This window comes from Monodon monoceros, unplaced genomic scaffold (assembly GCF_005190385.1).
Source record: "Monodon monoceros isolate NGI ecotype Baffin Bay Population unplaced genomic scaffold, NGI_Narwhal_1 Super_Scaffold_2, whole genome shotgun sequence".
Classification (NCBI taxonomy): Eukaryota; Metazoa; Chordata; class Mammalia; order Artiodactyla; family Monodontidae; genus Monodon; species Monodon monoceros.
In genome coordinates, this window is record NW_021703776.1 from 20,199,931 (window position 1) to 20,225,659 (window position 25,729).

The following is a 25,729-nucleotide window of genomic DNA, read 5'->3' on the forward strand; positions in this document are numbered from 1 at the left end:
TCTCTGGTCTCTTGAGACCCAGGTTTGAGATGGTTTTGGGGTCAACGTGACTTGAGGTTGAGGGGGTAAGCGCGTGTGTGTGTAGGGGTGGGGAGGTGCGTGGTTATCCTGAAGGAAGCCTACTTCAGACTCCCTAGGGGACACTGCCGAAGGCAGAGGGGATGTGACTATCACTTCCTATCCGGGGTGGGGGTGGGGAACTTGGGAACAATAGTCGTGTTGAGGCGGAGGCGACCGTACGGGCCGAAGCCCTGAAGTGGGAGATAACCTTCGAAGTCTCCCCAACACACACCCCCCATCCGACACCCCCTCCCCCGCCTTCCGCCCTCTGCTTGTACAGGCGGGCTGGAGAGGAGGTTAAAAGTCCTGGTCGTGGAATTGCTCTTGGTCCATCACTACGAGGGGGTCAGATCCGAAGGCGTGGGAGGAGAAGTCGACTTCCTCCATTGCCCCCCCCCCCCCCCCCCCATTTTTCTGCTGGACAATGTTCCCTTTAGGGTTGTTTCTCGGCTTAGGAGGCGGTGGTTGCGGCGGCTGCTCCTACGGATATTGCGCAAGACTGGGGCGTTGGAAACCCTGGAGGTCTGGGGAATGGAAAAGGAAGTGGGACTTTGGGAAGTGGCTGCTCCTTAGTCTTGGCGGGGTTTGGGAATGGGAAATAAGCTAGGGAAAATTTTGCTCCCGGGCCAGATACACCTCCAGGAATAGTCACTTAACTCTGAAATTCGCGATTGTTCAAGGGATACACAGTTAATGTGTATAAAAGTGAGTGAGCAGCAAACATTGACTAGTTTTTGTTTCAAAGTACAGTTTAATTGTTTACAAGGTGCAGGTGAAATGGCTTTTAGTGCTGAAATAATTTTTCACATTTTAAAGACTTCGGTCTAGTAAAGCTTTAGCGTTAAAATTCTTAACCCTTCACCTTATACAATATTGTAACAGTGTTACAATATACAATATTGTAAACAGCTTTGTGATTCCCGCCTCCCTAGACCAATAATAGAGGAGGCTAGGAGTTAGGTTTACCTGCTAGTATCTTTTGAAGGTGTAGAAAATGTTGATTAAGTAATTTATGCCTTATTTTAAAGATTTTCTCTTGATATTTAGCCTATGTATTTGAAAAATTACTTTATGATCTGAAAAGGTTAAAGAAAAGAAGACATGTTCCCTTTTTACTATTGAGAATTTTAAATGTGTTGGTATCTTTGGAATGGTATCACAATAATTGGACAGAGTCCCCTTTTTACTACTCTTCGGCCAAAAGAGAAGAAAATATTTATTTAGAATATTTTAAATGTTTAAAACTAGTCTTACACAGTCTTATTTTGGTTGTGGAAGGAGAGGTGGTGTGGTCCCTGGCCACTTATTCTTTGCATGCTAATCATCTTGTTATCCATGGGCATATCCTGTCAGGAAAGAGCATTGTTTGGTGATGCAGGCCATCAGGACAAGTGCCCAGTCTCTGAACTCCTGTACAGGGGAAGTAGCCTTAGGGTTCATGCTTTGGGGATGAGTCAGGGATTCCTATTGGAGATTTCATTTCTCCAGGACTAAATGAGTTTCCTTTTTCTTCCATAGTACCTAGGGATAGTTAGGGGATTCTACGCTTGAGATTTGCTTACTAGGGCTGTTCTTTTGTAGTACTTGCTTTTTTTATTCTGTGACTTGATAAGCAATACCTGTAATTAAGGTTGCTAGTTGGTGCCTCTTTTTCCCTTGACTAGAAGGCTGGAGGGAAACTTTGTCCCCTCTGCCATGGAAAGAGAATAGGAGATCCCCTGATAGATTCTAACTCTTCTGTTGTTCTTAAATTCTGATATGGATTAAAAATGCATTTAAAAATTTTTAGCATTTTAGAACTGAGCCTTAGGGGTAATCTAGATACTGTATTATAACCTTATTCAGATATGAAGTGATAATGTTCATTGTTTCAAATTTGGAAATTATACAGTAATAATTAAGAATGCCTTACCTGTAGGAAAGTGGAATGGGCATTCAAACTGTGGTCTTTCCATTATTCCGCTCAGCCTTCCTATAGTCCCATCTCCCAAAGGCTACCTCTGTTAATGTTTTTAATGCTTCTCTGTGACCATACTACATAATCAATACCATTTAATATTCTTGGAAATTTTTTTCCAGCTTAATATTTAAGTGTTTTTCATTTGTAAAAATGATTTTAGGTGGCTATATAATATTTCACCTAGCCACTGTCTTTTAGCTTAACTATTTTATTATGGTTGAATGTTTAGGCCATTTATTTTCTGCTATTATATGTCATAATTCTGTAGTGAACACTTATGCATAAAGCTTCTTTATTTTGGATTATTGCATAAGATATCTTCCAGTAATGGAAGTACTAGATGAAGGGATATAAACATTTAATATGTGTTTATGAATAGCTTTTTGAAGAAGTTCTGTCAGTTTATACAACTGTCAGTACTGTATGAGTGTTCATAATAATTATCTTGGATCTTTGATAATTTGATGGTTGAAAAATGGTATCTTGTTTTAATTTGAGTATCTTGATACTAGTAAGGGTAGAAATTTTTCCTCTTGTTAACTATTCTGAGTTGTCTGTTCTTGGCCTTTGCCTGTTGTGCACCCCATTCTGTGAAAGAGGAGAAAACTAAGGTATTGAGGTGGTGTAAACTACGGCACCAAAATGATTACTTTACAAGTTGATGATCAAATAGCTAAGCTGTGGCAGATCCAGAACGTGATCTCAGCTATCTCGATTTTTAGTCTTCTTTATGAAATGGGAGACAGTGATCATGACAAGTAAATGTGTATGGTAGGGTGGTGCACATTTATGTTTGACAGATGTTTTACTCCCATCTCTGACATTGGCTAGTTTTCTGATCTTGGGCAGGCCACTTGAAAGAAAATGAGTTGACTGAGTTTTCTCACCTTTAAAAGAAGAAAAATACTACCTACTTCACAAGACTGAAATATGAAACTAATATTTAGGGTCTTCATCTAACAAATTATTGTGCTGTCTCTATATTCTCAAATGGCTAATTTATGTAGTCAGTTACATGTAACTAGAGACAGAAGGAAAAAGAGATGTCTGGGCTTTCCATTTTCAGTAATTTTCTTTTGCTTTTTAAAGCTTTATCATGTATAATTAAAGTACTGAAATAAGAAGTAAATTTATTCTGATTAGGCTAAAGTTTATACACTAGACACTTGTATATAAAAAAAATCATAAAAGACAACAGTGAAGCTACAAATATGGCAGTTTCAGTTTAAAAACTGGTTCTATTTCTACTTATGGAGATGAAAACAAAAATTTAATGAGTGGACTTAGTAGAGTATTTAAAAAACAGGATGCAGAGGAGGTGTGAATTATAGTACTTTTTTGTGAAACACTGGAAGGAGAAGATTTATGGACATTTTTTTCTAAGGCTAAACTGAGGTGTAATAGCAAGCATTCCTATGTTAAAATGCTATTTTAAATAACTGATTTTTTTTTTAAAGATTTATTATTTACTTTTTAAATTTATTTTTGTCTGCGTCAGGTCTTAGTTGGAATCTTCATTGCAGCACGTGGGCTTCTCTCTAGTTGTGGCGCGCTTGTTCCAGGGCACGTGGGCTCTGTAGTTTGTGGCACCTGGGTTCTCTAGCTGAGGTGTGTGAGCTCAGTAGTTCTGGTGGGCGGGCTTAGTTGTCCCATGGCATGTGGGATCTTAGTTGCCTGACCAGGGATTGAACCCACGTCCCCTGCATTGCAAGGTGGATTCTTTACCACTGGACCACCAGGGAAGTCCCAATAACTGATATTTTAAATTAATCTGAATTTATCAATCACAAGTAACTGCAGAACTACCGTAGTAGTTATGCATTTCAGGGAATTTATTATATAAAACCATCTGCTCTACTAATAGTAATCCTGAAGGAACTGCTCAAAACAACCAGTTTGCTTGCTTTGTTATGATTAAATAATTGTTGTATTGTTTTTAATCTTACTACAGTAGTGTTTGTGATTTTATAAATTATTTTAGGTAGAAAGGAAATTAACATTTTTTCATCCCTACTATATGTTAAACACTGTGCCAGATATTTTTACACTGTGTCTTATTTAACATATCGGCAATTTATGAGGTAGATATAACCTATATTTTACAGGTAAGGGAACACACTCTGAAGAGTTAAGTATCTTGCTTGACTTCAAAACCTGTTCTCTCTATCCCGTTTCTCCAGAATGCATCTGAGGTCCCTTAGGACCTGGCTGGGACTAGGCAGGTGGTGGAGGATGCATCGCCATGCAAAAGGATGGAGGTTTCAGAGTTGAGCATATTTAGGGAGTGGTAGATAATCTGCTGTAAATAATGTAGCAGTTCTCACACCTTTTGATCTTAAGAGTCTTTTACACTCTCAAAAATTACTGAGGACTCCAAAGACCTTTTGTTTATTTACTGTATTAGAAATTAGAAGATATTTAAAAATACAATTTACTTTAAAATAATGATAATAAAACCATTCCATATTAACCTGTATACTACATTTTATGACAAGTAATTATTTTTCAAAAAGTTATTGGTGGGAAGAAGCATTATTTTTATATTTTTGCAAATTTTTTTAATGTCTGGCTTAATAGAAGAGAGCCGGATTCTTATAGGTGTTGCATTCATACTGTTGCATTGTCACATTTCACAGTATCACGTGTCAGGTACCCTCTAGAAAACTCCGCTGTACACTCCTAAAGGGAATGAAAGTGTTTAAAAAAAATCTTGTACTAAAGTCTGTGTATTTGCATATTTACAGGTGAGGAAGCATAACTTAGTATTGTTAGGAAAAGAGTTTTGACCTCGTGGACTCTTTGAAATGGTCTGGGGGTGGGCCATCACCAGATTTTGAGAAACAGTGAAATAGTGCATGATAAAGGCTAACATGAGGCTGAGACATCTAGGTAGGGATCAGGTTTTGAAGGTTCTTGAATCTATGCTGGATACTATAGATCAGTAGTAGTAATTTTGAACAGTAACACACTACAGGTCTTAGAGTTACAGGGAAAGCAGGCAGGTGTTAAGAAAACAGACATTCTGTTTGAACACTGCAGCAGTGTTTCCCCACCTCCAGTTGTCCCCTCACCACCCCAGCCTGCTTTACTTTGAGCCTTCACTTATATCATTCAGGTTGGTTCTGGTAAAATGCTGAGAATCAGTACTATAGGTCTCTGCAGATCGCTGCATATTTTAAGAAAAGTAAGCAGTCATTTGACAGATTTGTGCTGCAGAAAGTTGATTCTGATGGTAGTATGAAGAATGGATTACCGGATTGAAGGAGAGCATTTTTGAAGCTGTTGAAATATAGGGAGTGAGGTATGAGGGCCAGAGCTAAACTAAGACAGTAGAACGGAGACTGTACAAAGGATCTGATAAGGATAAAGGAAGAGGTCTCAATGAGTCGCTAGATGTGAGTAGTGAAGGAGATAGGAATGTTGTAGTATGGCTCCAAGGTTTCTAGCTTGGTATACCGTCACTTAAGTTGGAAGGTACTGTTTGGTAGGGTAAGGAAGAAGAGAGGAGAAACAAGCAGAAGATGGTTGGAAGAAATTTCAAAGTCGAAGAGAATGAGTTTAGCTTTGGACACGTTAAAAGGAGGTGCCTATGAGACATCTTGTGGAAATGTAGAGCATGAGAGAGCTGACGGGACAGAATTAAAGCATGTAAGAGTTATTTGAAAGCAGGAAAGTGGTGAAACGAGCTTATTCAGACAAGCCTATAGAGTGACCAACTTTAGGTTGAAGAGCATCAGCATTTAAAGAGCAGCTTCTAAACGGAAGTGCTAGTGATTGCTCCCGGGAAGGTGTGGTCAAAGAGGAAGGAAGGGAACCCAGAGGATGTCAGAAAAGCCTGGGAGAGTTTCAGGAAAGGAATAGTCACCAAAGTCTGATACAGTAATTCTGGGAGGACCTGTAAGGTGAGCTTGAGAAAGCACCCATTCTATTTGCCAAGTAGGAGTGATTTGGTGACTAGAAAAAGCAGTTTGGGGTTGGGGTATGGGAAAAAGCCAGACTATAGTGGGTTGAAGAAGAAATAGGCGAAGTGGTATAAATTTCTTCCATTTACTTTTAACATTCTGAAAGGAGATGGCAGAAGCCAGAGGAAGACACAGATCCCCTCCCACCCTCTGCTTTTTAAAAAAAAGATGAGATAGGAACATTTTTCATATATGCATTCCTTATCTATTTCTTTTTTGTGAAATGATTGCTGTTTAAGTATAATTTTAAAAGACAGATAACAAGAACTTGTCTTTTGGTTAAATAAGACCTCTGAAGTTTTGACTTAAGGCTACGATTTGATTTGTTAAAAAGTAGGAGGGGAGGAAGGACTGAAAGCCTGGCAAGATCTTAATGCTGCATAGACTAGATAAGTATAAAAAACTTCATCGTTGTTAAACTGTTCAATATTGTGGCTTGTAGGTGTTTTAAAAATTAATAACAGCTTTACGGAGATATAATTCACTTAGTGTAAAATTCACTCATTTAAGTTGTGCAATTTAATAGGTTTTAGTGTATTCACAAAATTGTGCAACCATCATCACAATCAGTTTTTATCACCCCCAAAAGAAACCGCATACCCATTAGCAGTCATTTCTCCCTTCCTCCCCGCTCCCTGCAGACCTTGGCAACCACTAATCTACCTTCTGTTTCCATAGATTTGCCTCGTCTAGACATTTCATATAAATGGAATCAGTATTCTGTGACTGACTCCTTTGACTTAATGTTTTCAAGGTTCATCAGTGTTGTTGCGTGGTCAGAAATACTTCATTCCTTTTTAATGACTAAATAATTTTCTGTTGTATGGATATACCATATTTTGTTTATCCATTCATTTGTTGATAGACAGTTTGCGTTGTTTTCACATTTTGGAATATTTTGTATATAATAATACACAAGATGTAATATATTTGTATTATTTTATGAATAATGCTACTATGAACCTTTTACACAAGTTTTTGTTTTGCACAATGTTTTTGATTATCTTGGGTATGTACCTACAAGTATGTTTAACATTTTGAGGAACTGCCAGAGTGTTCTCCAAAGCTGCTCCATGTTTTACGTTTCAACCAGGAGAATGCACATTTTCCATTCCCACCAATTTCTTTACATCCTCACCAATACTTGTCACTGCCTGTCTTTTTTATTATAACCACCTTAGAGGGTATGAAGTGCTATCTTGTGGTTGGCTTGTAGGTTTTTAAAATATCTCAGTAAGCTTATATAAATGGTGCGGTATGTCTAACATGTCTTTAAAGCTAGAGTGAAAGGAAATATTTTCCAGTCGTAGCATCTGAGCTAATCTTAGTCCTTTCCCAGTGCCACTGGTTTAGTTAAGATTTTCTTACCTTTGATGAATGTCCAGCCAAACATATTTATATTTTAACTAACTTCAAAAGTGGAAGTGAGCTTTTAAGTAACTTTCCAGACATGGCTCACTGAGATAGCACAATAAAAATTTACCTCAAGTGTTAATTCTCAAGGATGTTTTCCTGTATTTAATTTTAGAATATTGTTAACTTTTTTTCCTTCAATATTTGATATCTAATTTGGAAAAGATTGAAACTGACAGACATTAACATTTAGATAGATTAAAATTTTTTGTTCGTATGGTAAACATTTCTGGGTTTCTATAGCACTCAGTTCATTAGATTCATAAACATTTACATTTCTGATTTCCCCAGACTGAAAGCCTCCAAGGCTACAGACTGGGACTTAGTTAGCTATCTCTGTATCCCCATTGCTTAATATAGTGCCTGGCATTTAATAAGCATTAATGGCCATTGCATTAGCAGAAATTGTAGCGAGCTTAATGCTGTAAAACAGAGTTTGGCTCTTCAGGTGGTCCAAGGGGCTTGTCTCTTAGACCAGCATGAGAATTGCTTTTTCTTCCTCTTACCTACAGGTGTGCAGGCACAAATGTTTTATTTTTAGTATCCACTGAAAAAAGAAAATAAAAGATAAAGTATTAGACTGAATTTAGTAAAACTTTTAAATAAATACATTTTTATTAATTGTAATATTTTCTACATAAATGTGAAAAATAGTACGGTGCGTATTTTTCTCTGGACACTGGTTGATATGCATAAGGATTGAGGGAACCACTTAAAGTAACTACTTGTATATCCTCCACCCCATGATTAATTTTAATAAAATGTCCACTTTTAACTTTTGGTTTTAGATCTCATTAAGGAAATCCAGATAACATGTCACTGACATCTCTTCAACAATAGTGGTATCTTGTAAATCGTGGGTGTTTTGGGAGTGATTACAGCAATAGCTGTTGTTCTCTCCTTGCCTCTAGTTTCTTGCCTCATCTAATTCATTCCATATATCATGCTCACTTTCCTAAAATATCACTTTCAAGTGTTGGCATCTGTGGGATAGTGGAGGGCATACGGGTTATAAAATCAGAAGATGTGGGTTTGAGTCCCCGTGTTGCTGCCTAGTTCAATTTTCTTTAATACATTTATGTAGAACCGTATTGGAAACATGTTTTTATTTTTATCATCGAAAAATATAAGTTCAAAAAACCCTCAAGGCTCCCTTTGATGACCATTAAAATTATTGGAATTTTAAATGCCTAAGGCAACTCAAAGCATCAGACCCAAGCTCTGCTTTTTTTCAAACTATAATTATATGTCTGTCTTACGAATTTCCCTTTCTCCTATCCCCCTGCTGCCTATTTTGTAGCTTTTGCCCTGGTTTAGAATCACAGGCCAATAGGATAAAGTCTACACTTCTTAACCTGGCCTTCCAGAGCCTTCTTAACATAGTCTCTCATACCTTTCCAGTATTAAACTCCTGTACTCTGCAGTGTGTGTCCTTTCGTTCCTCTGGAATGAGCTATTTCTCATCCTTGAGCATACCCACTGAATGAATGAAATCTTGCTTATCTGTGTTTGTACTGTTGAGCATATTTTTCCCCTTTCTTAGAAAACTTTCCTTCTATTTTATAGACAAATACCTTGAAGATCAAAACACTAAAAATTTAGAATGACTTTACCACATTCACCCAGAACTCAGAAGTAAGAATTGTAATTAACTCTCACTTTCTGAGATAAATATATTAGCCCAGTTTACCTTAAAGCACTTGTTCTCCATTGCAAATTTGATTTTTAATACCATGGAAAAAAAGCCTTCATTAGATTTGAGTTGAAGGCTTGCTAAGGCAAGTCCAGTGCCATGCAGTTCTTCTAAACCACTAGTCTCTTCCAAACAGGAATTGAACCCCTCTCCCAGCATTTCATATTTCCTGTAGTAGTTAAATTTTTTAGATTCATGCATTCAAACCTTGACTGTTATCTCCTTCCATCTGAAATAGCACAGATACTTGTTTCTATTTGTATAATATTATAGTGTCTGTGAACTGGCTTATAGCATATATAAGTAGTTGCTCCCCAAAAGTTTTTCCTAGAGAATGTGGAATGTGGATCGTGTTAATCTCAGAGGCTTTGGGGTGTATGCTAATATCTACATTTCCTATAGTAACTGTTTTTAGATGTAATCTGCATTTGAAAAGCTATTTAACAACAGTTGAGTAGCTACCCTTGTAGGCTCTGAAGGAATGCAAAAATGGCAGCCCTGTCATCCTTCCATGGTTCCTACCATCCACCATTCAGAAGATGTTCACCGAGTACCCACTATGCCCTAGGTACTGTGTTTAGAATTGATATTTGAAAATATGACAGTTGTTGCCCTTAAGAAGTTTACTGGCTGTGAATAGACTTGTGAGAAGCAGCAAGAAGTTTTCCTGGGGGCAGTGGATGGGCTTCAGGGGGTTTGCGAACCCTTTCAAATTATACATAGTGTTTTGTGTGTAAGCTCATTGGGAGAGGGGTGGAGAAGGTTCATAGCTGTTAGATTCTCAAGGGGTTTGGGTTCCAAAAATCTTAGAAACTCTAGACTAGTAGAAAGATAATCAGCTTTGGAGTCATCAGGTAGTTAATTTCTGTCCTGGCCCTGTTACGATTATAAGCAGGTTATCTAGGGAAATTGGGAATATAATACCTACCTAGAAGGACCAAGATAATATGTATGTAAAGCTTCTAATGTAGTACATAGAAGGTGGTCAATAGCAGTTAAAGACTTGGTATTACTCTAAGGGAAGTGTATTCAAGATTTAAACCACAGAGGCAGGAGAGCCTAAATCTGCCTGAATAGAACATGGACAATTTCAGCATGGAGGCCACATTTGACTTGACTCTTGAAGGAAGAGTTGTCATGCGGATTAGGATAAAAGGCATTTCAGAGATAAAAAGCAAACAGCACTTGCAAGGACACAGAGATAAGAACTGTGGGTTTTAGATGAGAGGAACAGGGTGGCAGTGTAAAAAATAAGCAAAGCCCATATACCCAAACAAATAGGAGGGGATTCCCAAAGGGAGAGCAGCTTAAATGCTGAGCTTGAGATGAATATAATATTGGCCTCAGCATTCCTGAATGTTTTGGTGAGGAGTGTTTTGATGTCTCATTATTGTGGCATAGTTGTTCACTCTTATAATGTATGGTTTGTTTGGTATGAAGGATCTTTTTACTAAAAAATTTTTTTTTGTCTGCCTGGGGTCTTCGTTGCTGCATGCAGGCTTTCTGGCTTTCTCTAGCTGCAGCTAGCAGGGGCTACCCTTCCGGGGGCTATTCTTTGTTGTGGTGCGCGGGCTTCTCATTGCGGTGGCTTCTCTTGTTGAGGAGCACGGGCTTAGGCGCGTGGGCTCTAGAGCACAGGCTCAGTAGTTGTGGCGCACGGGCTTAGTTGCTCCGCGGCATGTGGGATCTTCCCGGACCGGGGCTCAAACCTGTGTCCCTGCATTGGCAGGCAGATTCTTAACCACTGTGCCACCAGGGAAGTCCCTGAAGGATCTTTTAAAAATGGAGTTCCAGAAGCCCAGTGTTCTTAAATCTGGTAATTTTACCTTATCCCAGATATATAAAGTAATACACTCTCTGTTTATATTGTTCTTAAGTGGCCAGATCAGTGTTTTTCATTGGCTTCTGTTAAAAGTGCCCTGTAAAAAAATTACATTTAAAAGAGTCTTTAGAACTTCAGCAAGTTATTTATAATGTTTTAGTTTGGATTCCTCAGCATATTTGAGTTTTCTAGGAGATGACTGAGAGATTTTGAGACTACACATTTGGGGCTAGAACCAAAGTGAGAAAGGAAAGGAGTTCTAGCTCCCGTGCTATGAAAATGTGGAGAATGTGGCTTTTCTGGACACCTCCCCTCACTGTGTACACTGGATTTACTCATAGGTCCTAGACCCTTTGATGTTAAAGGGAACAAGAAAGCTGTTTAAGGAGCTTGTTACAGGTTTTACGGTTAGAAGTTGGCAGAGCTGAGTTTGTCCCAAATAAGCAAGATGTACAACAGTAAGATGCTTTTTCTATGACATGATGTTGCTTAGACCAACAGTTGCATTCTTATTCTTTAGGGAAAAAGTCAATAAAGGGAAAAAAAGGGGGGCATAAATATCGAAAATTATAGAAAACTTCTTTGTTGGTATAGATTTTTGGTTGTAGCCTATTTGCAAACCAGCTTAAGTGGAAAAAAAAATATTGCAGTAGAATACTGCCCTTGAGTTGCTTTAAGGACAGGAACCAAGAAATGGAGAGCCATCTGTAACCTGGGTGACTCTTCATTTCAGCCCCTCTGTCTTTCTGTGGTTCTCCATATTTATCAGTTTCTGTGTCTATCTAGGGCTCCTTGGATACTTGTCTTTGCTTCTCTGTGCACCTGCTTTACTCTTAGCTGTCTGCATTTGACTTTCACTGCTTGGGGCTGCACCTGCTATTGAATAAAGGCATCCCTTACAGTGATCTAACCTATCTCATTCACTGTATCTCAGTTTAGGGGAAGAACTCATTATGACTAGAATTGCTCTATCTCACTTTCACATTCCTGAAATTCACATCACATCAATCTACTTGCCACCGATGAAATGGGTTTTGTGTAGTATAAATGTGTGGAGTTGACCAAGGTGGTGAACTTGTTCAGATGTGATTGGTAGGTACTTTTCTTAAAGAGAAAAGGGATAGTCCCCTAACTAGGCAGGTAGCCCAAAGTGTATTTGTTTTGAAGCAGAACAGCAAAAAAATTTTAACTATTTTAAGGTTTCAGCCCCAAATAAACTCCACCCACCTTCTTTCAGAGAAGGGAAAAAGAAGCATAAAGAGTCCTTGTGAGTTGAGAGAACATTCTGTTGGCTCTGGCAGAGCATTATTTCACATATTCAGAACATATTAAACGTCAAACTTGTAAGGTTTCTGTGTAGAAACTGTAAAATTAAGATAATCTATAAGCTGCATATTTATGGTACTTAAGATTTAAGTTGTAATTTTTCAGTGTTAAAATATGGAACCAGAACATTACCTTCTTGCAAAGAAGTGTAATTCTAAAGATCAGTTTTATTCAAGTATTATATTGTCATTTTTTTATTCTCTCTCTGAATATGTATCTGAAATTTATCACTGTCTCAAAGACTAATGTATTTTCTTCACAATAGATTTTGCATTAATAAAATAAATCCAATTGTAGTTCCCAGATCATCTAAAACCTAAGTGCTGTAATACTGTGTTTGCCTGGTTGTCAGTGTGCCTCTGTCTGTGCTGTGTATCTGCTTGCCTGTGCACCTCTGTCTTTTTAGCTTTCTCTATCTACTCTGACCATTGGCCTCTTTGTGCCTAAGATTCATTAATGGGTGTTAGAGATAAATCTGGATGCACTGTGTAATTTAGAAATTTCCTGTAATTTATGCCTAGTTGTTTGTAATTCTTTACTTCTAGTGCTGTAAATAGGTTATATGTAAATGCCAAAGAGGAACACAGAGTAGGTGGGTATTAATAATAGGATTTCGCAACTATTTGAAGAAATTGAATATGTTCAAATATCTCTAAACCCATTCACTGGCATTATTAGATGTTGTACAAAATAACAAATATTTTTCATTACTTTATAACTTAGATAGTAGAAGATTAATTATTAAAGTAAGAAGCACTCTTTTAATGTTCAGTATACCAGATGCTTTGATCTTTTCATTTTATGGAAAAGTAAAGAGGATGGATATTTTAATAGTTCAAAAGCTAGAAATTTTTTTGTGTGAAAGGATTCAAAGAAACTGTTATTAATGGTAAAATGAAGGCTTAAACTAAGCTTCCTTGAATGAGTAATTAGGTGGGCAGTGGCTAGCTCTACTTCCTTGGCCTCCTCTTCATTCCTTTAACCCCCACTGTAAGCTGATTTCAAGCACTACCATTCTGCTGAAATTGCATTTACTATGGTTGCCTTAGATCTCCTGGACATATCCAGTAGACACTTTATAGTAGTAGCGTGTAGCTTTCTTGTTGCCTCTTTAGCATTCAGCACTGTTGACTTTTTTTTTTAAAGTCCTTCCTGCCCTTGATGTTGAAGCATCATTTATACCTAGTTTTTCCACCTACCTCTTTAGTCTCCTCTATTATTGGCTCAGATGCAGCATACTTTCTATTTTTCATGCTCTTAGGTCTTAAGGGAAATATAATTAAATATTGGATATTTAAAAATAAGAGAGAATCTTGCAAATCTTGTAAAGTAGACTACAGTGACATGAATTATTCTAATGCTGCTTAAGAGTTTCAAAGAATAATAAAATATTGATATTTTCTCATTCTCTACATTCTTGTGATGGCTGGTAGATTATTCTTAAGGTATTTTTGGAAAATGCAATTTAATCTAAACCAGAAGTATAAAATGAATATTTAACCAACACATTTAATTTTCTGTTGTTGCTTTATTATATGCCAGTTTTTTATACTGTTTACAAGCCATGTTTTGTTTGCAAACCATTTATTGTTTATGCCATATCTAATATTTTCAAATATGTTCCAAAATGATCTCACATTCTGTTGGCCAAAGCAAGTTATAATGCCACCTCAACTTCAAGGGGTTGGGAGATAAATTACACCTTTTAAGTCGGAAGAACTGTGAAGTCACATGTGGTTTTAATATAGGAAGAGTTGAAAATCAAGCTATTAATATGATCATTCTACCATATGACAGGTGTAGGGGATATTATTATGTATGGTGGTTAAAACATGGAACCAGGACTTGAAATAGTGAGGGAGTGAGCCATGCGGTTATCTGGGAGAAGAGTATTCCAGACAGAAAGAGCATTAAGTGCCCAAGTATTTGAGTTAAGAGTGTATTGAAGGGATATCAAGGAAGCCAGCGTGCTTGAGCAGAATGGGTGAGGAAGAGAGTAGTAGATTTGTAATAGTGTTGGGAGTTACGGCAAACTATCCAGGGTTCTTGTAGGTCATTGTTAGGACTTTGGCTTTTACTCTAAATGACATGAGTTTTACTCTTAGGTATGATGTTAACTTACATTTTAACAGGATCACCTTGGCTGCTGTGTGGAGAATAAAATGCAGAGAGGTAAGGATACAAGCAGAGACTGCTTAGAAAGCTATTTGAGCTGTTCAAGCAGGAGGGCCTGGAGACAGTGACAATGAATATGAAGAAAAGGGATGGATTTGGAAGGCAGTTTTGAGATAGCATTCACCAGATTTGGTGATATGGGAGGGTGAGGAAGAATTTATCTGAGCTAATGTGGACACTAAGTGGTAGTGATGAGATAGGGAATACAGGAGGAAAGATAAATTTGAGGAGTTGGGTACTGAGTTCAATTTTAGATGTATAGAGTTTGAGTTGAATTTAGATCTCAGGCCAGTCATGGTTGGCCCTGTAGCTCTCTAATTTATTGTGTATGGGTGATCGTTGAACTCACGGAAGAAGATGAGATTTCTGAGATAAAGAATATATACTGAGAATAACAGGGAAGAATATGGAACATTCGGGACACTTAAGTGTCTACTTGAGGATGATAAACTCTCAGTCCTAGAGAGTTAGGAACAGAACCTGGAGGGTCATGTAGAGGGTAAATGGATTGAGGAGTTACAAAAAGAATTGTGAATTTGGATTTAACCCTGAATTTGGGAATAGAAGTCATGGGTGAGCTTGTCAAAAGCACTGAGAAGAGGGTAGGACAAATTTGCATTAAAATTTTTTTGAATGGATTTTATGTTATTTTTTTAAAGCAGTGGGAAAATTACTCCTGTCTATGAAATCCTATCATATATATGAGTTGTCCTGAAAGGTAAATCTGCTGTAGACATTTTAGGGAAAAGAGAAGTTGGGGAAGGGAGTGAGGATTGCTCAGAAAGCTAATAAATGTACTGTTTTGGTTTATTATTCTCCCCTCCTCTCTTAACCCTGGATCCCTTCTCCCATTTCTACCCTCTTACTGCCAAGCCTTGTGTTACTGTTTACCTGGCACTCTATACTTTTTTTTTTTTAATTTTAATTTTTTGGCCGCATTGGGTCTCCATTGCTGCATGCAGGCTTTCTCTAGTGGCGAGTGGGGGCTACTCTTTGTTGCGGAGCACGGGCTTCTCATTGCAGTAGCTTCTCGTTGTGGAGCATGGGTACTAGGTGCGCAGGCTTCAGTAGTTGCAGAGCGTGGGCTCGGTAGTTGCGGCACGCAGGCATAGTTGCTCCGCAGCACGTGGGATCTTCCTGGACCAGGGATCAAACCTGTGTCCCCTGCATTGGCAGGTGGATTCTTAACTGCTGCACCACCAGGGAAGTCCCTCTACTTTTTTTGGGGGGGGGGCAGCTGTTTTATTGGTAAACGTACATAACGAAAGTCAATGTTTTAACTGTTTTTATGTGTACAGTTCATTGGCATTAAGTACATTCATGTTGTTGTGCAATGAGGATTCTTTTTTTTTTTCTTTTTAAAATGAGAATTCTTAAAAAGGAAAAATCATATACTGTTAGGAGAGTCATGGAATGCTTAATAAGCAAGTGCTTTCAAAATGAGCCTAGAAGTATAGGTGAATTTTGGTGGAGGGACTTTATAAGTAGAGGGAACCCTATGAGCAAACAAATAAAGGTGGGGATAAAGAAGAGACTTCAGGGAACAGCAGTTAGCATTATTAACTAAATAAGCACAATCAAAAAGAACATTTATAGAAATAACTCATATAGTAGGGCCGTTGGTGAATTTATATATTAAGACTTCTAAATAAACAAGGAATTGGTTAAAAATAGTATGAATTTTTAGAATAATTGCTAAATCAGTTTTTCAGAGGTAAAAGATTTGGTCTTTGTCATTCATGAAATGTTCTAGCCAACAGAAGATTTATAATTTAAATAATAAATTTTATTTGATTATAGGGGATATGCTTTAAAATATTTTACTCCCAGAGATTGCCAGTGTACCCACACTACACATTAAGTATTATTACAGGAGGTTTTGTATGGCTCAGAGAAGTCAAGCTGACAATGAAGTACCAAGTCACCCTAATGGCCTCATCCTATTAGAAATTAGCTTGTACCTAAGAATTGTCACTTCACAAAGCGATGCAGAATACTGTTTTGCCTGAGACTTCACTTTGTAGTCTAAAATGGTAGCTGAATTATAAGAGTTTTTCATTTTATTTTAAAATAAGCAAGTTCAAAAAAGATCCACCATATTTGGGTAAACTTTTTTAATGTAATAGTTGTCTAAAGGAGTCATTTGCCAGTGTAAAGAGACTGGTGAAACATTTAGGGACAAAGCCAGTCTGAATTAGAGTGTTTTTCCTCCTGACTTGTATTTAAAGCACAAATATTATAATAATAAAGCTCAAATTTGACCTCATAAAAATGAAAAACATCTATAATACAAAAGGTAATGCAAGATAAGCAGTAGATTGAGATAAAACATTTTAACCACATTAAACAGTTGGAGGATTATTGTCTAAAATATATGAGTAGCTTCTATATATAACACTCCAATAGGAAAATTAACAAATGCTAAGAAAATTAACAGAAGAAAAATGCAAATAATTATTTAAACATGGGGGAAAAGTCACCAACCTATTCAGTAATCAGAGAAATACAAGTTAATTAATGTTAACTTTTGAGGGGTCTATCAGATTCCACCAAATTTGGTGAAATTCAAAAATTGATAATCATGGCAATTCAGAAATTGATAATAGCAAATGTTGGCAAGGATAGAGAAAAACTAGTATTCTGGATCTGTTAGGAAGGTAAACTGGTAAGGCCTTTTTTGGAAAGCAGTTTGGCCATTTGTAATAGAATTGATCATGTGTATACTCTTAGACCCATCATGTCAACTTCTAGGAATCTTTTCTTTAAAATATTTGCATATGTGTGTAAAATAGTATGTCCAAGTATATTAGTTACAGCAATTTTTTGTGAAACAATCTATAAAATATCTATTAATAAAGAGGCTTAACATGGTTGGTTACTTCAAAGGGGAGGGATATGGAGGAGAGGTGATTACTCTTTCATTTATAATTGTGTGCAGAAAAAGTTAACATAACAAGCCTGTGACTGCTATCCTCAGAAAGGCCTACTTGTAAGATTGGCCCTTGGCTGGGGTCTGGGAACTTGGACTTTTGGGGAGGATTCCCATCATTCCATGATAAGAATGGCTCCCTTTGCCTTTACTGTACAAATATAGTTTTTGTTAAACACCTACCTTCCTTATGGAAATCTGGGAATTTGGTTCCTGCTAAGACAGAGAGTACCTGTATGACCAGCCACCAATAAAAACTCTGGCTACTGAGTCTCTAATGAGCTTCCCTGGTAGACAGCATTTCACCAATGCTGTCACAACTCATTGCTGGAGTAATTCAGTGGGTCCTGTGTGACTCCATTAGGGGAGGACTCTTGAAACCGTGTGCCTAGTTTCTTCTGGACTTTGCCTCATGCTCCTTTCCCTTTGCTGCTTTTGCTTTGTATACTTCAGCCGTAATAAATCATAGCTGTGAATGTGACGGTAGAGATAGTCCTGTGAGTCGTCCTCATGTATCACTGAACCTGCGGGTGGTCTTAGGAGCCCATGCCACAACTTGACATTATGGTTTGAATGTTTTAGCATCTGCACGCATTGCTTGTATAAATTTTAAACTGTTAAATTTAATATATTACATATTTAAATTATATGTATGTATGTGTATACATAGGCACACATATATACCTCATCTCTAAGAATATGTTGATGGGTTTTTATATGTGTGTATTAGCACCCATATATTCTGTACATTTTCTCCCGGTGATAAAAGATTGAAAACTTTCCTTGGTGACATTGTAGGTAATATAATAAAGAAGCAAATCAAAAACGAAGTGTCTTCAGGTATGTTATTTAGGACAAGGGGCTTATTACTTTAAATAAATTATTTTAAATTACACTTCATTTTTTATCAGTTTCATATGTCAGTATGATGGTAAACCACAAAGATCAAATTTCAAGTAGCATTTTAAATGTATACTCTCCAGTTATACAAACTCTATTATCTCAGCTTATTGAACTGAGTAAGTTATAAATGTGATAGTAGGGTGCCAATTCATTGACTATGTGATGCTCTGAATATGGTATCAGTGCCCATTTTGTTTAAAAGACTTGCCATGCTTTACTGAATATGTGATACATGGAAGATACTAGGTATTGTGGAGGAATAAAGAAAAATATAAAAGATTATCTCTGGAAGACAGAAAATTATTATCTTGGGTGGCAGCAGTGGTTGTAGTGATGGGATAAAACCTGTTAACAAATGATGGATAGAAGAAGCGGAAATGATAAATACTATATGACCAAGATCTACTTTTGGAATATATGCTACCTGAGGGCAATATATTGTTCACCACTATATCTGTACCACCTAAAAGAATACCTGACACATAGAGTAGGTTAGGAAAAATGATATAAGACCAGTCATCCTCATGAAGGTGATAATTGAATCTTACTTTTTCCTTTTATTATAGGTGTCCAGATCCAGTATGTCAGCAAGCTGAGAAAGTAGGTTTTATTTGAAAATCATAACAGTTAATTCATGAGTTGAGCAGAGCTATCTAATGTTATATGAATATTGTGTGGCTTGGTAATCTGAGACACTGTAATGGCACTTAGCAACAACTAGCTGGTTCCTCTTCCTTTAGTGGTTAGGGCAAACAACTATATAGGTAGAGATATTCGAAGACAAAAATCATGCCCTTGGTAACTTGGGGTAGGAAGTTATGTGCAAGATTTCTTGCAGAAATCTTGATAATTATATGTAGGTAGATCCTAGTTTTTATCATGATTGAAGTTTGGCTTTTTGTTTGATTTTTGTGTGTTATATGAAAGAGGAGCACTGTTTATCGTTATTACAAAGAGATATTCGAAGACAAAATCATGCCCTTGGTAACTTGGGGTGCACATAACTTCACAGTAGTGTGATCTGGCCTTTTCCGGACCAAGTCTAATATAATGCCAGAACGAAATACTTTTTGCAGGAAATTATCACTATCTAATTTCAGAACTTTTTCATCACTGTGAGAAGAAACCCCATACCCATTACCAGTCACACCTCACTCCCTTTCACCCCACCACCCTGGAAACCACTAATCTACTTTCTGACTATAAATTTGCCTATTCTGGACATTTCATATAAATGGAATCATATAATATATGTTTTTTGTGTCTTCTTTCACTTAGCATAACGTTTTCAAGATTTATCAGCTGAGCATGTATCAGCACTTTATTCCTTTTTGTGGCCAAATAACATTCTATTGTATGACTAGACTACATTTTGTTTATTAATTCATTAGTGGATGGACATTTGGGTTGTTTCCACTTTTTGGCTTTTATGAACAATGTTACTGTGAGCACTTGTGTACACGTTTTTGTGTGGACATACGTTTTTAGTGCTCTTGGGTATATTTACCTAGGAGTGGAATTGCTGGGTCATATGGTAACTCTATTTAACCTTGTGATAGTTGCCAAACTGTGTCTCTGTTAAGAATTTAAACCTTAATTTTACAAACAAAAGTTTGCCAGCCTAACTTGACTTTATCTCTACTTGGTCTTCTCTTCTTTTTGAAAAATGAAATGATTATGTGAAAGCACATCCTTTATTATAGTTAATTTTTTATCTTTTTAAAAACATAAATATATTAAAGCATTTTTATGCATTGATAGGAAAAATGGGCCCAACAGATCCCTAAATAGCAATTCCTTATGTGTTACTAGACTTGGGGAGTGGAATGGGAGGTTGCAAAAATATGGCTTGTAAAGTTAAGTCTGGTTTGCCAGGTAATTTTCAAGCTTTCGAATAAATAACGGGACATATGTGATCTCTGTGTAGATCCATAATGGAAGGATTAGGGAGAACATCAATGACAATTTATTCTACCATTCTGGAATTTGGCCCATAATTTATTTTGTCTAATGCAGCCTAGAATAGACTTGGAATATACAGTTGAAAATTGCTTTCTGAATTTTTAAATAGAAACTGTAGCTGGTAATGAACAGTGTGGTCTCAAGCATTGTACTGTGGTATGGCATCAAACCTTAGGGTACACACAAAAAGATTAAAATGCTCTTTAAGAACAAAAAAAAGATAGTATTTGAGTATACAAATAAAGATATTTTGGTATTTGCTAGTTTCAGTAACACGTCAACTAATCTGAGGCAGGTAATTAAAATATTTCCTTAAATTCCTCATCTGTTAATAAATCTTATATGGTCATCTCAGTCTTTACATATTTTTATTATTATTTTGTTTTGCGGTACGCGGGCCTCTCACTTTTGTGGCCTCTCCCGTTGCGGAGCACAGGCTCCGGACGCGCAGGCTCAGCGGCCATGGTTCATGGGCCCAGCCGCTCCGCAGCATGTGGGATCTTCCCGGACCGGGGCACGAACCCGTGTCCCCTGCATCGGCAGGCGGACTCTCAACCACTGCGCCACCAGGGAAGCCTCTCCGTCTTTACATATTTAAAGGCATGCTCTATGCTAGATGTTGGGTATGGTGCTTTATACGCATGGTTTAATAAACATAAATGCATTTTTTTCTGTCTCTACTCCTTGACATACATTAATTAATTATTTATTTATTATACTATTTTGTTATGCTCACCAAATTTTCTCTTTTTCCTCAGTCATTCAGAGGGTTTCTTTGGGACTTCCCTGGCAGTCTAGCAGTTTGAATATGGAACTGGAGGGATTTCCCTGGCAGTCCAGTGGTTAAGACTCTGTGCTTCTGATGCAGGGGGCACGGGTTCGATCCCTGGTCGGGGAACTAAAATCCCACATGCCCCGCAGCGTGGCAAAAACAAACAAACCAGCAACAACAAAGCGTTTCTTAAATCTTTTTATTTTTAATTGAAAAGACAATATAATTAAAGGAAATTAAGTTACCTATCATCCTATACTTAAAACAGCTATCTTTCTTCGTTGGCAGTGGGACTAGAAAGTTAAGGGACAGGTTTGGGAGATGTTTATTGAGGTGGACTCACCAGAACTTGAAACTGACTGGATGTGCGAGGAAGCAAGTGGACATATAAGGGGGAAGAGTCCAAAACTACTAGGAGGTTTTTAACTCTGAATGGTTAAGGAGGGCAGAGGTGCCACGGAAATAAAAAGGGACATAGAAGCAGGTGAATTTCTTTTTATCTAGTTAGGTTTGAGTTGCTGTTGTGGATGTTCCATAAGCAGTTTGAATATGGAACTGGAGGGATTTCCCTGGCAGTCCAGTGGCTAAGACTTTGCCTTCCAATGTAGGGGGTGCAGGTTCAATCCCTGGTCGGGGAGCTAGGATCTCACACACCGCACGGCCAAAAAACATAAAACAGAAGCAGGGACTTCCCTGGTGGCGCAGTGGTTAAGAATCCGCTTGCCAACGCAGGAGACACGGGTTCGAGCCCTGTTCCGGGAAGATCCCACATGCTGTGGAGCAACTAAGCCCGTGCGCCACAACTACTGAGCCTGCACTCTAGAGCCCGCGAGCCACAACTACTGAGCCCGCGCCCCTAGAGCCTGTGCTCTGCAACAAGAGAAGCCACTGCAATGAGAAGCACGCGCAGCGCAACGAAGAGTAGCCCCTGCTCGTTGCAACTAGAGAAAGCTCGCCCGCGGCAACGAAGACCCTACGCAGCCAAAAATAAATATAAATAAACTAATAAAATCTTAAAAAAAAATATGGAACTGGAACTGGGGAGAAAAGTCAGCAGAAATAGAGATTTGGGGATCGTCATAAATGTAATAGTTAAAGGCGTGGTAGGCAGGAGATAAACTTGATAAAAGACAAAATCTGAGGAGAGAATAGTTCAAGAGAGAACACATGCTTTAAGGGGCTGGATGCAAAGGACCAGAAAGGGTTAGAGGAGAATCAAGAGACCCTTGTTTCGTGAAATTGAAGAAAGGAGTTAAATACTTTATAGGAATTGAGGATTATGGTTTTGATGCCTTTTGGAGATTATTGGTGACTTCATGAAAGTAGTTTTCAGTGTAAGTGGTAGAGGGAAGAGTGAAATTTTCAGGGGGTTCAGGACTTAATGGTTCCCCAGGAAGTATAGGTTTCTCTTTAAAAAGTTTGGTCTGTTGACCACAGCTTTGTGGCAGTCTGGCCTAGCAAAAAATAATTTATTTCCATATAGTGGTAGATATGAATTGAGCTTTCTTAAACTGCAAAGGTGAATCTTCCTGTGCTACATTTTTGCAAAGATGAAAATATGAATTCTGCATCCATGCTATTAATTTGAGGGGTCTTCTTTGTTTTATTTTTTAGTTGGACAGTCGATGTTATTGTAACTTAATGTGTTAAACCTGGCACTCAATATTCTCTAGCTCACTGTATGTTTATATTATATATTTTGGAATAATGAGATTAGTGACGGATTGCTTTGTAATACTTTGAGAGTCTGGGCTTGGCAGAGTATTCCTCAGTGGAGACTAAAGGGTAAAGAGCACTATAGTGATCATGTTTCCTTAAATCAAGACACATAACTAGATAAAGGGAGGCATAGCCAGAAGCCATAGTATTAATACCCAGGTTTTGGAATTTTTGAGCAATTTGCTGTGGGGACAGTGGGACAAAATATTTGAAGTTGGGATTGACCTGGAAAATGTGGAACCAGTGGTTACACGAGTTAAATAGTTAGAGGGACATGAGATAAAGGATGATGAAACAGATGAAAGAGTTGAAGGCTTTGTGAGTAGAAACAAAATAAAGTAAACCTGGGAGCTGTTTTTTTTTTCCCATTTGCTGTATTAACAAAACAATTGCATTGTCCTCTTAGTTCAAATAGGATTCTACTTTTTTTCCATAAAAAATATAGCCCAGAGGTAGGGAGGGGATAAACTTGGATTATATCCTCCTAATATTTTGATCTTGAGAAAGTACTGTATTTTCTTTTCAAACCAGAGAACAGGAGCCTTTCCTTTAAGAAAAGGAAACCATTTGCTTGTTGTGTAGGGTGTGCAAAAAATGATTATAGTCTTGCTGTGAAATTTTTTTTATTACCTTTTTTCTTAAAAACTTCTATGTTTTGCCATATTCATTGTTTTAAAATATAAAGTCTGTAGTACAAAGTTTTATTTAAAAACGAATTCTCAAAATGAAGATCCATTGCTTCATCTATTCAGGGAGGATTATAAAGCTACTATGTTGAGGAGATCTCCTTTGCTGTTATTTGATGGAACTAGGAATTGAACCCCAGCTTCTCTGACTCAAAGCTGTCTCATTGTGAAGTGGTAATGAAATTTAAGGAGTGTGAGAAAATCGTTTCCTAAGTTTACTGGTCAATTCTGATTTGCATCCGTTTCTTCTGAACATAACCACCTGAGAAGACCTAAAGAGTATATTGACTTGCTGCAGTTTGTCACAGGTTATGCTTGTAGTAGCTGGTATTAATAGAATAAGATATGGTCTGCATCTTCAGGGAACTCATGTTCTACCAGGGATGGTGTATGTGCACATATAAATAATTATTGTACATTGGCTGACGTCCTAGATGAGAGGTATATAGCAAGTGCTGTGGGTAGAGATGAGGAAGCAGTATGGGAGGAAGTAGAAGATGGGATTGGGTGCCAGGACTATTCTCAGGGAATGTTTCAGCAAGATAATATCAGTACTGAGCTAGAAAGAAGTGAGGGGTTTGCTTGGTAGACTACTAGGAAAATAACTGAAGCATCGAAATCAGGATGATCAAAGAGTAAAAATCATTACTCTTATTAATACCCAAAGACTGGTAAGATTGTCAACCACTGCGCCACCAGGGAAGCCCCTGACTTAGCTTTAATGAGAAGGCATAGCTATGCATTTCTGAAGAAGAATGGCAGACAATTTAGTCTGTCATGCAGCAGTAGGTAAAGCGTGAGCAAAGATAGGAAGATGAATTTTGAAAGGCAGAGTTTCATATTTTGCACCTAAAGGTAAACGTTGCAGTTGTGTAGCTGAAAGACCCGTTAGTTATTTTAGTTGCTTTCAACAGTTATTATTAGAGGCATACATAGTTTTATATAAATATATTTGTAGAGATTTAAGAACAGCCAGTTAAGTTAGAGATAGTATATGTTTGGTGGAAATTATACTCTGATTTTACTACTTGCTGCCGTTACTTTATATTTGAGGTTTAAAAAAAATTTATTTTGTCTTAGTAAATCATCCACCTTATGTGGTTGGATTAGCGCAGTAGTATTACGATTGAGGGGCTTTTGTGACTGATGGCATTAACATTTCAGGCATAAAACCAGATGAATTTTTTCATTTAACAGTTATTACTGTGTGCCAACTATGTGCCAAACGCCCTGCCTTTTAAAATTCAGATGGATTTTCCAGTATTTGCCTCAGAAATATTTCAGAGCAATGGCAAAAGCAGTACTATATAGGTACTCATATATTTTGCTACAGTGTAACTCTAAAACTTGAAGTAATTCCATCTTATTTCACTTTAAGGTAATGTTGTTTGGATTTGTATAGTGTGTGCATATTTACTAAAATTAGTGTCTTATGAAGCTGTTTTTTAAGTGTTAATGGCATTCAGGAATTGGGGGCAGCAGTGTGTGGCCTAGTAACAGTACGAGAAGGCTTGAGCTCCAGTATTTATTTATAGGCCATCTTATACAAAAAGAATTTGAGTTAGCTTAATTTTACTTTAGCTCTACTACTTTTCTGTCTGTTTTCTTAATTGTCCTGGTTGAAAATCCAGCCAACAAGTAAATTTAACACCTGTTCCTGTCTACATTTATTCTGAATTCTAAGTCTGTTTGGTGAGTATGAAGAGAATTAGATAAGTTTTAGCGGTGGAGCTAACACAGCTTGCTGATGGATTGACTGGATGTTGGGGGTGAGGGGAGGTGGAGGTAGGAATCATGATTATTCCCAGCTTTGAGGCTTGAGCAGCTGTTGAATGGTGGTGCTCTTTGGACATGGTTGTGATGCCTGTGAGACACCCAGTGGACAATTGAGTAGACAGTTCGCTCTTTGACTGGAGAGATTCAACAAGTGTCACAAACACATTGTCACTAGCTTTGGTCCTTAGATAAACAAGGGAACTGTTCTACCATTTTAAAGAACCAAATCTTGACACACAACTGGATACCTTAAAGGGGATAGTCATATTGCATGTGACTTTAGGGGCCTCTGAGAATCAGTTATTGATTTAGGATTGGGGAATAAAACTTCTGTGTTTTTAAGAAATAAAGAGAAACTAATTTGTTTGGAACTTTAAAACAGTGAATATTAAACTCCATTTTTGTTTGCATCACAAATTCTAATGTATTAGAGACATCTCTGACTTATCTGAGAAGGCTAATTAAACAATTCTTGAAATCACCCATTTTAATGTGATTTGCATTGCACTAGCTATAAAGTACAATAAGATAGTCCAGTCTCTTCTTTCAGTTTTATAGTCTAATGGGTGAC

At 37.5% G+C, this 25,729-nt stretch overlaps 1 protein-coding gene across 2 annotated transcripts in view; it reads left to right on the top strand.

Annotated features, from left to right (window-relative positions):
* PTPN12 (protein tyrosine phosphatase non-receptor type 12) overlaps positions 1-25,729 on the top strand; it is an 86,644-nt gene that overhangs the window by 990 nt on the left and 59,925 nt on the right. Inside the window, exon 2 of one of the 2 annotated variants that reach the window (XM_029233016.1) lies at positions 18,810-18,843. The exons of the other annotated variant lie outside the window; for it this stretch is intronic. Coding sequence (XP_029088849.1) covers positions 18,810-18,843 — 34 coding nt within the window. The remainder of the gene's footprint in view (positions 1-18,809; positions 18,844-25,729) is intronic. 2 annotated transcript variants of the gene reach the window in all.